The sequence below is a fragment of the Euwallacea similis genome, chromosome 3 (genome assembly GCF_039881205.1).
Source record: "Euwallacea similis isolate ESF13 chromosome 3, ESF131.1, whole genome shotgun sequence".
NCBI classification, from domain to species: domain Eukaryota; kingdom Metazoa; phylum Arthropoda; class Insecta; order Coleoptera; family Curculionidae; genus Euwallacea; species Euwallacea similis.
Genome location: NC_089611.1, coordinates 2184375 through 2197406, shown reverse-complemented (window position 1 = coordinate 2197406; position 13032 = coordinate 2184375). Strand labels below are relative to the sequence as shown.

At 38.2% G+C, this 13032-nt stretch overlaps 3 protein-coding genes across 3 annotated transcripts; 2 read left to right on the top strand and 1 right to left on the bottom strand.

The window, feature by feature from the left end:
* The first annotated feature begins 251 nt into the window (after window positions 1-251).
* On the top strand, window positions 252-1632 carry or (AP-3 complex subunit sigma-2 or). Its single transcript, XM_066406242.1, has 4 exons — window positions 252-455; window positions 515-606; window positions 664-955; window positions 1281-1632. The coding sequence occupies exons 1-4, from the start codon at window positions 387-389 to the stop codon at window positions 1401-1403; spliced, it is 576 nt and encodes a 191-aa protein (XP_066262339.1). The 5' UTR covers window positions 252-386; the 3' UTR covers window positions 1404-1632.
* Window positions 1633-2921: 1289 nt separating this feature from the next.
* On the top strand, window positions 2922-4608 carry LOC136419737 (cysteine dioxygenase type 1). The gene is made up of 4 exons (XM_066406269.1): window positions 2922-3308; window positions 3370-3602; window positions 3865-4034; window positions 4091-4608. The coding sequence occupies exons 1-4, from the start codon at window positions 3064-3066 to the stop codon at window positions 4127-4129; spliced, it is 687 nt and encodes a 228-aa protein (XP_066262366.1). The 5' UTR covers window positions 2922-3063; the 3' UTR covers window positions 4130-4608.
* Window position 4609: 1 nt separating this feature from the next.
* On the bottom strand, window positions 4610-12722 carry LOC136419621 (uncharacterized). Its single transcript, XM_066406100.1, has 15 exons — window positions 12304-12722; window positions 12073-12223; window positions 11719-11878; window positions 11401-11664; window positions 9515-9728; window positions 9139-9461; window positions 8920-9084; window positions 8623-8869; window positions 8351-8569; window positions 7496-8299; window positions 7139-7445; window positions 6796-7075; window positions 6150-6725; window positions 5872-5988; window positions 4610-5823 (listed from the first exon to the last, which is right to left on the bottom strand). Exons 1-15 carry the CDS (start codon window positions 12720-12722, stop codon window positions 4610-4612), a joined length of 5460 nt encoding a protein of 1819 aa, XP_066262197.1.
* Window positions 12723-13032: the final 310 nt, after the last annotated feature.

The window sequence follows — 13032 nt, the reverse complement described above, 5'->3', positions numbered from 1 at the left end:
AGACACCCGTCAAGTTTTTTCCTAAATAAAGGAGTGGGGGAAATTATTATTAAATTGTAGAGAGAGATAGGTAGATAATCTCGTTAAACATATACACTTATTTGAAAGAAGAAGAGGGATGCATTCGAATTAATCTCACAAGCTATTGCCATCTATTGTTTTATCCTAAACTCAGCAATGTGACTCATGTCCTCATTGACACTGACAACGTCAATCGAATTGACACACTTTTATAATATTTTTTTCAAACTTACTATTCATAAATTATCTTCGAAAAGTCTTAATCCATTTTCTCTCCAAAACCCTAATCAAACCATGAATAATCTCTAAAACCCGTACCTGAGAATTACCGTTGCCTTAACTTTAAGTGAAATTTTTCTTATAAAATGATCAAAGCAATTCTCGTTTTCAATAACCATGGCAAACCCAGACTCTCGAAATTCTATCAATATTTTGTGAGTATTTTGTTCACTCCGCCGTAATATTCACTTATTGTGCTCACTCACCTCTTTAGCCCGAAGACATGCAACAACAGATAATCAAAGAAACATTCCAACTAGTATCAAAACGAGATGATAATGTTTGTAACTTTCTCGAAGGGGGAAGGTAAGTTTTACTTGTAACATATCTCTATTGCTGATCAATAATAAAATGCCCTTTTAGTCTTATAGGTGGAAGTGACTACAAACTAATCTACAGACATTATGCAACTCTCTATTTTGTATTTTGTGTTGACTCATCAGAGAGTGAACTAGGAATATTAGACCTAATACAAGTATTTGTTGAGACACTAGACAAGTGTTTCGAGAATGTATGTGAATTAGATTTAATTTTCCATGTGGATAAAGTACACTTTATCTTGAATGAGCTAGTCATGGGAGGGATGGTGTTGGAGACCAACATGAATGAAATTCTTACTAGAATTGAAGACCAGAATAAGCTGGAAAAACAAGAGGTAAATTTTGTTTGTTTTTTTTTGGTTTTTGTAGTTGGTTTGACTGGCTTCAAGGCATTGAAAAACCCCAAATTCTTTTAACTTTATAGAGTTGGGAAAGCCATTTTCAAATTGCGCAAACCTTAGGTTTTGTTTACACTGATCATTTTCTTTAGTAAGTTTTTGATTATACTCTGTGACATTTCTTTTTGTATAACTCTGTTCTTTTTGCTGTCAATTGCCTTTAACCTTTAGCTTGTGCTTCTGAGTATTGGTTGGGATAAAAGTCATGTGTTTTTATACGCATATTCAGTCACCTGTATAGTGAAAAAATGACATTCCTTAGGCTGGAATTTCAGCAGCACCTGCCCGAGCAGTCTCTGCAGTTAAGAACATGAACATTCCACAGCAGATTAAAGACATTAAGCTTCCAGACTTGCCTCAGGCCATCAAGGATCTCAAATTCTGACCACAATTCGGGAACCAGTTTCAGAATTTAGATGTATCATCAACAGATCACCTTTCACCCGATGCTAGGTTCCTTTTAGAAGATCCATCTTCAACCAGATATACATAGATGAATCATTATATATGTTGTATTTGTCTGTAGAGCTAAGACGTGTGGATACTATGTATTTGAAAAGCACGATTTATTAGATTTATGGAGTATGTATAATAAATAAATTTTGTTTTTTAAATGTGTTTTTTATGCTCAAACGGATGCGGTTAAGAATATTTAAGGTAGTATTTAGTCCCTGTTAAATTTTCATTGGGCTACTCTGTAAGAGGACCAAGAATGAATTTTTGGATATACTTTATCATGACTTTGCAGTTACAAAAATGCAAATTAATTACTGGACTCCACCATAAGGTCGTTTTTAGTGATAGTTTGGCGAATTTAATTTAATCACTTAATTCTTTGGACGTTTTAAAAACCTGATTTAATATAAACGATTTTTTGATAAATTGCCACGCAGAGCTTTATTGGGATCAGTTAATGATAATTTCAGAGATTTTCTTGAATATATTTTTGAGAATTATAGACACGTTTTTTCTGAATATTGATTTCCTCCAGATAACTTCAAAATTTGAGGCAGTCTAATGCATTTTCCAGAGCTGCTCTTCAAATCGCATACTTCAAACACTTGGAAGCATCACGGTCGTTACCGGATCAGAACATCAGGTAACCTAAACTATTCTGAACCCTATAAGGTACCTACAATTTTCCTATTATGGTTCTAAAAGTATTATGTCAGTAATATAAGCATGTAAAATTATGAATTAAATTTTCTAATGGTGAAAATCGAATAGAGGATTTGGAGGTTGAGGAATTCTGGCTAAAGACATACATGAAGAAGCTATAAGTAGGTAGTAGTAAGTAGTAGGTAGTAGTAAGTAATATCTAAGAAAAGTACTGATATGCAGAGTATGTTATGATTGGCATATTATGGCGATCTAACTCAAAGCTTTGCCGGTCCACTGCATCTTCCAGGCACTTTCTCAATAAAACTCTTTCCTTGACCTTGTCAATATCTTCTGTTTGCGCTCTCTCCCATTAACATACTTCGATTTTCTTATTTGCCCTTAATTTTTTATTAATTAAATTTAATTACCTAAAAGATCATTGTACTACAAGGAAAATAAAATCATCCTTCAACATCCAAATAAGACACTTTCCAACAGCGTTCATTAACATATAAAGTGCAGGCACGTTAACGCACAATTCAGGTGCTTTCAACAATAAATTAGTTTGCATAAATAAAGGTAAACACCTGACCAATTATCCATTGTGAAGGGGTCTCTGTGAGGGTTATTGCTGAGAATTGCAAAATACGTGTAAGGAGATCAGGCGAAGTTCTGGCCTGTTTAGCACCTGAGAGATTGGCTCGAATTAAAACAAATATGGATTGTTATCGGTACATAACAACAATAATTATCCTTTATAAGTGCAAACTCTGTAAACAGAAAAGATTCACTGGTTGTCAGTCTCAGGAAGCGAAATTTCAACACGGTTTTGACCCCAAGCTCGATTATCTTCTTTATCAGCCAGGAACAAGAATCGTACGTCTTAGTTAAGCTGTTGAGTCTTTGATTGATGGTCGCAAAAATTGTCGCAATCAACCATAATTATGTCTTTAGTGTGTTTCAATAATAACGATACACAGGAGAGCACTGAGCTTTTTTGCGAAATTAAGCTCAGCAAATATTTGGGACAGTCCCTTCCTGAAATCCGGTCTTTAGAAGACGTAATCAGAGAACTGAACAAAATCTTCGAGAGTGATAGTGTCAACGTAGAACTCGTGCATTATGTGATCAAAAGTTACAAAAGCAATCCCGTGGAGTGGAAGAAGTTTGCCAAGTTCGATAGACTTAGGTAAGTTCATAGATACCTCCTCTTGCAAGATTCCAGATTTCATTTGATCCCTCCGACTTAGATACACAAGAAACCTTGTAGATGACGGCAATGGGAAGTACAACTTGATGTTGCTTTGTTGGGGGGAAGGTCAAGCTTCCGGGATCCACGATCATGCCAATTCGCATTGCTTCATGAAAATGCTTCAAGGATCTCTGGAGGAAATCCGGTATTCCTGGCCTCAGAAAGAGGAGTCTGAGTTAGAGGAGATAGGCAGAAGCAGGCTCAATTTGAATGATCTTTGCTATATTAATGGTAAGATGTTTGGCCAGTTTTACAACAGAAGGGAATACTTTTTGTCAGGGAAATCATATAGCTTTCAATTGAACTCACGAGCTCATATGTTGTTAGGAGCAGGTGAATCGATACATAAATGCATACAAAAAAGTAATAGTTATGTTTCGCCAATGTGACCCGTGCTGTTTTTCGAATAATGCAACCATTCTTATCTATAAATATATGGGGCAAGAATAGACTTTGGTAATAATGCAGTAGGTCAATAATGCGGTGATTACAGATTCTTTAGGTTTACATCGCGTGGCAAATGTTTCCAGTTACGACACTGCCATAAGTTTGCATCTCTATTGCCCCCCTTACAACCGATGTACTGTTTTCAACGAGAAGAATGGAAAAAGGGCCACAGCCCAAGTCACCTTTTATTCCATGTTTGGAAAAAGGAATAAGAAGGCATGGAAATGGGCATTCAAGTTCCAGTGTGATAATTAACAATGCGTTTTTTCCAGGAATCGGTTCAGAGAAGCGAAATTCCAGAAAACAGCTAGATGTTCATTAATGTATTGGCCATCTCCATGTGTGGGAAATTATACATTCGGTTAAAAGGGCATAACTTAGGCAAAAACTTTTGCAGAAAAAAGACGACATTTTGAACAATTACCGTAGTGTTATTTTGTAAAAACAAATTAAAATAAAACGTACTAAAATTCGTTAAAACACATTTTTGCACATAACTGTTTTAGAGCATCACAAAGCGCTTTAGGAAGACATTTTCGAACGTGGGTTCTTATACTCAAATTGTTGCTCTGAATAATCCCTAAAAGTTTGACCCCATAGTTCTGGATCACTCTGTATAAACTTTTAATTTCTATTTTATGCTACTGATTACGCTATTTTGTTTGCTGTTTAACCTTATCATTTTTTATTCGTACAAAGAGCTAGATAATCACCAATCTGTAAATTTGGTTTAAGTACATCTTTGTTCAACATAATTATTCATCGTATCAAATATATTTTTCGAAACATTTTTATTGGTACCTATGTCCACAGTTACAAGAACAGTCACACTGCTGAAACTCATCTTTATTGGAAGGTTCCCTTCTCCCTTTTCTCTTCAAATTTTTCTTTTGCCAATTCCCCGAATCGGAATTCATGGTCCAATGGCCCTGCCTCGGCTCCCCTCCGAACCTCCTCCTCCTTTCCACTCCTTCGAACTTCCCTTTCTTTTTTTCCGCACAGTAGTTGCACCTATTCTCTGTGCAGCAAGCCTTTATGTTCCTCCTTATCTGATCAATTTTCCTTAAAATCGGCTCTTCACTCTCACTGGTTTCATCATAATTGATTATCGGTCTCTCCAAGGGCTTATTCTGTTTACTTTTGTTCTCAAACTCTTGCATCGTCCTTTTCACTCTCTTCCTATTGCGAGAGTGCAAAATATCTTGGAGTTCATGAACTAACTGCAGATAATATTCGTTGTTTTGGTAAGGAAGATCATCGAGGACTTGTTTATTTCTTTGATCGCATCTTTGAAGGTAATAATAATAAAAGTTATGAGAACAATATCTATATGGAGTTGATGACTCAACATAATTTTCTGTATCGTTATTTCTTCTAAAAGAATGGTAGAAGCATCCGCAATGTTGTGTGTAAGCTCTGCGACAGTTCGGAGGGCGAGTTCGTCGGGGAGGCTCCGTCCTCATAGGAGGAGGCGAAAGGCGCTCTGACAATTGTGTATCGCTACTGTTAGGAAGATACTCAGTTGCCTGGTAAACTGAGCGTATCCTCCTTATAGCTGCTTTTGGAGTGTTGGTGGTGTGAACCTTATTGCACCTGCAGCAGTTGCACATTTCTGCACTTTCAGACCTACTCCGGTGACTCTGAGCAATGACACAAATCGAGCATTTACAGGGACTTGTACTTTTCACGTCTTTTTTTTGTAAATCGCTGAAATAATAAACTGCAGAAGTTTTATTCAGTTGCTCAAACTCATCAAGATCAGACACAGTGCTTCTCACTCCCCGATTCCCATAAAAATTATGTTCTGATGTCTGCTGAGTCTTATCACTTGTTAAAACTAGCTTCCTGCTCCGCCCTTTACAATTCCAGTCTTGATGTAATGGAAAACTGCAATTGGTCTCCACAATTTTATCACGACGCCTTGGGCTTCTCATGATTACTTTTGGCTTTTGCACATCTTGAGCTTCGGGTATGATAGAGCTGTGCAGATTAATTTGTAGTATCACTGAGATTGATCCTCAATGGGCAGTTTCAGTTGGAGGGCGAGACTTACCAAGGCTCAATTTCTGCGCCAAATTTATTTCTGTGCATTCGTATTTATAGAGAAGTTCGTTCAGTTTAGAGCTTTTTCGATTTCCGGGGAATTTTGTTGAAGGTTGTGATGGGTTATCTGAGAGGGACTCCTTATTCTGGGGTTCTCAGGAATTCTGTTCTGATTGAGATGTTGTTAAAATTCCAAAGATGTAGCTGTATCCAAAGATGCAGCTTTATCTAAAGATATGGCTTCAGGAAGTTTCGCCTCAAGTTCTTCTTGTATAGAGCCGATTGTACTCGGCGCTTTGCTTTTCAGCGACTCTTTGCTGCTGCGCAATTCGCAACTGTTTGATCTCTTGGATCTCAAAACCTGCTCTGAACCTTTTCTTGTCTGCAAAGATACAGTACTGACACTTTCTTCTTTTTCCGATTGATTCACTACGTTATCTTCCCAATTTGCTGTATTTATTAGTTCAACTAGACTTGCAGATTTTTCTTCTCCAATATTCTCCCCTCCTCCAACACCTTCAAAATTCAGATTGACCTCACCTGACTCTTCTCCATTAGTTTTCGCAAGTTCTTTGAGGTAACTATTCCCTAGGAGTTCTATGCAAATAGTTTCGCTTAGCCCACTATCAGATGATAACGGAGTCCCGTGTAATGAGAAAGCTGACTCTACAGCTTCCCTTGAAATTATACAATTAGAGCTTTCTTCTCTCTCAATCAGTAGATCTTCATCATCAGCTGGCATTGAATTGCCACCTTTCAGCTCTTCGATGTTGAATAAAACTAGCGAAATAACTTCTTTGGAGCTTACAAGTTTGAGTCTTGGAGGCAAAGATAAGGTGATAAAATCTTTCAATTTAGATTGACCTAAAATTGCGTTAGGTGGTGAAAGTGAATAGGAAAATGAGAAATAAAATACCTCTGAAAATTGACTCACTGTTCGCATCGAAAGACCTGATTCGGTTAGCTGGATCCTGCCTCCCTTGGAGATTGGAATCTACTAGACAAGTGCACTGGCCTCCTCTGATCCTGTTTCTGCCGAGAAGCGCCTGCTCCTCCTCACTACCACTGGAAGAGCCAAAGGGATAAGTAGGAGAATCGTTAGTATCTTCAGTCAAAGGGTTCAAATCCCTCTCGTTGTAGTTTTGTGATTGGCCCTGGACAAGTTCCTCCAGGTCTCGATTATGCAGAGGAAGATAATTTTTTCCTTTATTGCGCTAAAATTTATTTACATCACCTGTCAGAAACTTCAGAAATTACCAGAAAAGTCAGAAAACTACCTTGGGAATTATTTTCTTAAACATATCCGCTATTGAAGATTTCTTCTCATTGTGCTGACATTGCCTATTCTCACAAGGTATTCTGCTTCTCTTGTAGCATCTTCTCACTTTCTTCCTTAGAATTTTATTAAATTCATAGCTGTCCATTGAGTTTGGAGAATCTGATGCACTGCTACAAGTTCTCACATTCTTCGTTCTCTGTTGCACCTCTGAAGACGAATTCCCCAAATTGGAAGGTAATGAGTAAGAGTCCAGGCTTCTACCTGAGTGACATTCGCACACTTCTTGGTAGCTCACATAGCTGAATCTACACTCAAAGCAATAACTAAAATTCTACATTAAAAATCTTCAATATACCTGTTACTCAATACAGGATTATCACAGTTACGTTTCTCCTCCAGACAAGATAAATCCAGCCTAGGCACAATCTCCCTTAATTCCTCCTTTGTCTCAGTATCAGCCAAAAATGCTGATCGATCCTCTACCCCACTGCATTTGCAGAATTTACAATCTGATCTAGTGCTGGACGATATGGTGCTTCCAAGTTCTTCCGAATCGGAGCAAGTGCAATACACTTTCTTGTGAACACCATCTCTGGGAACTCCAATGAGCTCTGCTCGTCTGGAAGATGAGGAACATTGACATTCCACATCTTCACTGTCTTCTGCTATGATTTGTAGATCCATTAAAGTTGCATCGGTAGCAACTTCTTCTTGGGAAGCTGTGACTCCAATTCTAATGAGAGCGGTATGTCCTTCGGGGACTCGTATTTGATTGTCCAAATTCGCGCCCAGGAACTCTTTTTTGTCGTCAAAAACCTTCATGCTAACCTCCTCAGCCATTGCTTGCATTTCTATATCTCTCCATGCTATTGATTCTGGTTGGAACAGTTCTTTTTGAACCTCATATTGATAAGAATATGAATAATCTGTGGAACTGTCGCTTTCTTCCTCTGTTACTTGTTCTTTCTCTTCTTCATGCTCCTCCAAAAATTCTTTGTCAGTTTCATATAACATCTCAATTCGACGTTCATCAAGATCCTCTTGAGGATTCAAAGGTTCCTCATCATTATCCTTAGATTTCCCGCATGGGAACCATTTGGGGCACTTTCGAGGCTTCTTCTTAGCTTTATCTGGAAGCGGTTCATCGTCTGAAGAGTCTCTAAATACAAAAATTCTTTTGCTTTAACCTAATAAATGGCACAAAACATACTTTTCTTGGAATTCATCAAGATCTCCATATTCTACAGGCGACAAACACACAGGGCAAATGTTCTTCAAATCTTCAAAGCACTCGAGGCAAAAAAGCCCTGGACATTGTGGAGTTGAACACCTCACAAACTTGGATTTATCCTTCTCCCTGAAGACTTGTCCGCAGAGGAGGCAAGTGAGCTGCAGATCACCACCTAAACAGATTCTGAGTATCCCATACCTACAAAGAAATAAGAAAATTAGCTCTGAATCGCCCTCAATGACCTTCGAAACCTCAAATGCGATCTCAACCACTCCTTGTAGCCGATCTCGTCCTCTTTGCTCTTCATGCCGAATTTCCTCCTCAGTTTGCGTCTTGCCAGAAGAAGAAAAGTGGTCCTGGATCTGAGAATGTGGTTGTATAGCCAAATGGCGCGCTGTTTTGCCCTGAGGGGATGGTAGTACCCCATAATGTAGTTTCGGAACCTTAATCCGTAAGGTTCTAGTACTGTGAGGATCCAGCAAATTCCAACGGTGATTGCTGGAATTGAACACATTTTAAAAGACGCGTAAAGAATATAGCATTCTTACCAATTTGGGTGTATCGGTCCAAATCTGGAGGAATTGGGATTGGAAGACATGGTACTGTGTCTATTTCGAGGTTAAGCCCGACAGGTTGGAAAGCATTGACGATGGCCTGTAGAAGCATTGCCAAGAAGCCTTCCCCAGACACATGAGCCATTGGGAGATTGGGGGCTGTAATTGCGCTTCGTGAAGTCTAATAATTAAATTTTGATTTCAAGATAGAACCTTCTACTTTAGACTGATAGCGGGCATGATGAGAAATCAAAGAAAGCATCCAGTGTAAGCTATAATCAGCAGCCATGTGAGTTCCAAGATTCACACAAACAGTCACCAGTTTGATAGTATTCTTTAGCAAGTTTCTTCTCTCAGTTTTACTGAGACTCTCAGACCTCATGGAGACATACATCGTTTTCTCCATTCTTGTCAATGGTAGCACAGTTTCTTTGTTAAATTTAGCTCTTCTTTTATCAATTTCCCTGAAGTATTTGGTGATATACACATTGTCGAATCTTTCACTCGTCAGGTATCTGAACCGGTAATAGACCACCCTGTATTGAATGAGCGAGGAGGTAAGTGATAGCACTGGTTTATGGAAACTTACTGGAAGATGAGATACATGAAGAAGAGCATGCTGGTTAATGTCATGAAATTGAAGAAAGCCACTATGTTCCTGCTTCGATCTTTAATTTCAGCCACAATTTCCTTGGCAATTTGGGTGACACTTTTGGAGGATACAGTCTTGTATTTGAAGGAATGGGAGAATCTGATTCTGACATAGAACATGGTCTTGATGTGGCGGACAAAAGTTTTGATTTCTGTTGATTTATAGATAATTTCGATTTTTAGGCAAATCGATGTTGCTTGAAGTACAGTCAAAGTTGGTCTTAAATGGAGGATGTGCTAAATAGACCCAGGATATCAAATATATGAAGTAATATTTTTTTACTATCGAAAAGAGGATGGACTTTTCTAATAAATGAGACCTTGTCTAGCAATATTAATTCAAAGTAACTTGTTTTTCTCCATATGGAAACTGAACATGAATATCAAATACACTGCTCAAAATTACCTAGGTAACAAAGGAAATTGTTGACAAATCCTCATATTGAAGAATAGGCTGATGTGTTATTCACAGAAGAGTTACAGTTTAGATTTCGGCCTAGTACTCTAAGGCAATACGTTTGGAGTGAAGCGGGACGGTTAGAAAGAGAGAGACATTATTAAGTAGTCCATAACTAGGAGGAGGTTCCATAATGGTATGGAGTGATATCATATTGTATCATCGAACCGAGCTCATTTGTTTGCGACCAAGTGTGGTACTAAGACCATGTGCTTAAACTTGCTTCCTTTTGCATATAATGCTAGCCCAGAACTCCTTTCTATGCAAGACAATCGTCCATATGTTCGCCAAGCTACCATATGTTGCTTCAGGGACAATAATGCAACTCTTATGAATTAGCCACCACAACCACCCGACTTGAATCCCATAGAGCACGCATAGGATATACTGCAAAGGAAAATTCGCTCATGGCGGGTACTTATAGCAATTTGACTCTTCAGAACATTCTCAGCGGGGAGTGGCAACTTTTACCACAAGATGCTATAGATAGAGTGATTCTGAGCATGCCAAAACGTCGCCGTGCTGTTATTAATGATTGTGGAGGTAACACAAAGTATTGAAGACATTTTATGTGGATTTATTGTGAAGTAATGCCATTAGACCTATAAAGATTATAGCCAAAAATAAGCTTGTTCCTTAGATTCTTTTGAGCAGTGTACTTAAAATATGAACAGTGTGAAGTTTTACAAGATTTCAGAAAAATAGAAAGTGCTATAACAAGAACCTTTTTATCAACAAAAAGAACATGAAATTTCGTATTAAATTAGATGTCCTTGAGTAAAATTTATTCAAGAGGAAAATGCTCTTTTTGTCTGAAAACTATGCCTGGTTATTAAGGAAATATTGTCAAAATAAAAAGTGGTGTGAAAAGATTTTTTCCCTGTTGGAAAGACCAAGAAATTTTCTATCAAACAAAATGTCACTAAGAGAAATCGGACAAGAGCAACATGTTTTTTTTCACTTGGAAAAAATGCTCGAATATCAGCAAAAACCCCAAGAAACATCAAGCTTTTCCAGAAATTTAAGTCTGAGAAAAATATGATTTGAGGCTTTCTTTGGCTCATTATGTGGAAAGATATTTTTATACTTTTCGTAATTTCTCATTTGATTAACATGATTACCGAACTAATCTTTTTTTATGTAGGGGATTAGAGAATCTGCTGCCAGACCTGTGGGCTTGGCACAAAGGCGATTTTGTTTACTCACATAGAGTTCCTAAACCTGAACTAACCTGAGCTAACTAAAGTTCTTCCCTCTCTCCACTCTGGATCCTCCCTGGAAACATCCGCTAAGCATTACCTATCGCACTAACCTGAGCTAACCTAAACTATGGATCCTTGAGGTAGGACCGATTTAACTATACCTACTTCGAATGATGACTCCAACGACAGAGTTACTAAGGAAGTCCACCATCATGCAAACATAGTCAAAGATCTTTACTATATAGCAAACAGCTTTGACTATGTAGGACAAAGAACAAAGCCAATTGAACAGGGGCCCTAGGCTGGCATTGCAGTCGGCTATAGCATTTTCAAAGACTCTGGTGCATCTTTCGAAGGGGGTCCCTAGTTCCTTGTTGCAGATATTGATGATTTTCCCAAGGAATTCGAAGGTGGATTTGATAACTCGAACTAGAAAAAGATTCTTGAAGTGGCAGTTAAGTTGCGTTCATTAGAGAACGTTACCAATAGACATGACAATTCGTTTGATTTTCATCAAAATCTCTTTAATTTTCTTAACAACTTCTTTCACTGTTTTGACCACTTTCTTGATTGCTTCTTTGATAGCCAGGAACGGCTTCTTAATGACGTCAATTATTTGTTTCACGGCCTGTTTTAATTGTTCCTGCAAATTAGGCCGTCATGAGGCAAAGTGGATCTCTAAACGGACGCTTTTAGATGCGATTCTAATGAACTACTACCACGCTTTAATTTACTAGAAATTTTCTCGTTTCGTGAACAAATTTGAAAAGGCCTAATTAAAATAAGCTCGTTACCCGATAGGTAAAATGTATGTGTGTCCTCGGATGAAATTCTCACCTGTCCACAGGCCAAAGACTCGCTGAGAATCCCCAAATTGTTAACGATGTTTCGAGTAGGCCCAGTTAACGCTAACACGAACGCGTAGGCCAACAACGCTTGTCTGCCCCTTTTCGAGAAGAATTGAGGCAGAGCCAGCAACACAATGCACCTAAAACATGATTCATTCTAAGCCATTGACAAGCTTGTGGTTTAGGCGGTTAGATAATTAGTCTTGAAGGTATTCCTTACCTAACCCGAGTGCTAAAAGCTAAACCAATGGTCAAAACGCACCCTAAGACCGAACAAATCAATGTGGCAGTTGTAAGCTCAATGTTCAACTGAAAAATGAAAACTATATACAAAAAGTAGGTGAGAATGACCCCTGCAACGAAGCCCAGGACGCTTTTAAGGACATAGTTCTCGCAGCTGCCCTCATGTCCCAATTTGAAGCAGGTTTTGTAGCCGCAGGAACCCTCCTCGCGACTGATGATTCTCTTGTAGAACCTCTTCACTGCTTCTTTTAAGTCGACTCCAATATGTCTGAATCGGAACTTTTTTCCGCGATTTAGTTCTTCGTCTGCTTTTATAGCTTGGAGTTTCTCTTCGATTAAGGCCTTCTTCTGTTTCTTCAGAATTTGAGCCGTAAGTATGAGGCTCACGAAGGCCATAATGTTTGATAATAGGGGTGACTCATATGGGGAAATGCCACTTTGACTTTTTTGACGTTTTTGTCCATATTCAAAATTCCCCTTAAGAAATATCCTCCCTAATCCTCCTCTCTGACATGAAAAATTAAAAAATAATTCATTACAAATCTCCCTCAATTATTGCCCATTAATCTAATATAGTTTCAGCAATGAGGAGGTTCACTTTCATGTCTAAGGGCATTTTAGCAAACCTTTTTTGTATGAATTACGCTTCAGATACATCGTTTTTTCCAATTATATGTGTTCCAATCAAATTGGAAGCATTATTTCC

Coding starts and splice junctions, on each gene's coding strand:
- LOC136419621 (XM_066406100.1), bottom strand. CDS start 12,722: ATGGCCTTCGTGAGCCTCATACTTACGGCTCAAATTCTGAAGAAACAG. Junction 11,879..12,072: donor AGTCTTTGGCCTGTGGACAG/GTGAGAATTTCA, acceptor CCTAATTTGCAG/GAACAATTAAAACAGGCCGT. Junction 7,446..7,495: donor AATCCTGTATTGAGTAACAG/GTATATTGAAGA, acceptor CTTTGAGTGTAG/ATTCAGCTATGTGAGCTACC.
- or (XM_066406242.1), top strand. CDS start 387: ATGATCAAAGCAATTCTCGTTTTCAATAACCATGGCAAACCCAGACTC. Junction 456..514: donor CGAAATTCTATCAATATTTT/GTGAGTATTTTG, acceptor TCACCTCTTTAG/CCCGAAGACATGCAACAACA. Junction 607..663: donor AACTTTCTCGAAGGGGGAAG/GTAAGTTTTACT, acceptor ATGCCCTTTTAG/TCTTATAGGTGGAAGTGACT.
- LOC136419737 (XM_066406269.1), top strand. CDS start 3,064: ATGTCTTTAGTGTGTTTCAATAATAACGATACACAGGAGAGCACTGAG. Junction 3,309..3,369: donor GCCAAGTTCGATAGACTTAG/GTAAGTTCATAG, acceptor CCTCCGACTTAG/ATACACAAGAAACCTTGTAG. Junction 4,035..4,090: donor TTGGAAAAAGGAATAAGAAG/GCATGGAAATGG, acceptor CGTTTTTTCCAG/GAATCGGTTCAGAGAAGCGA.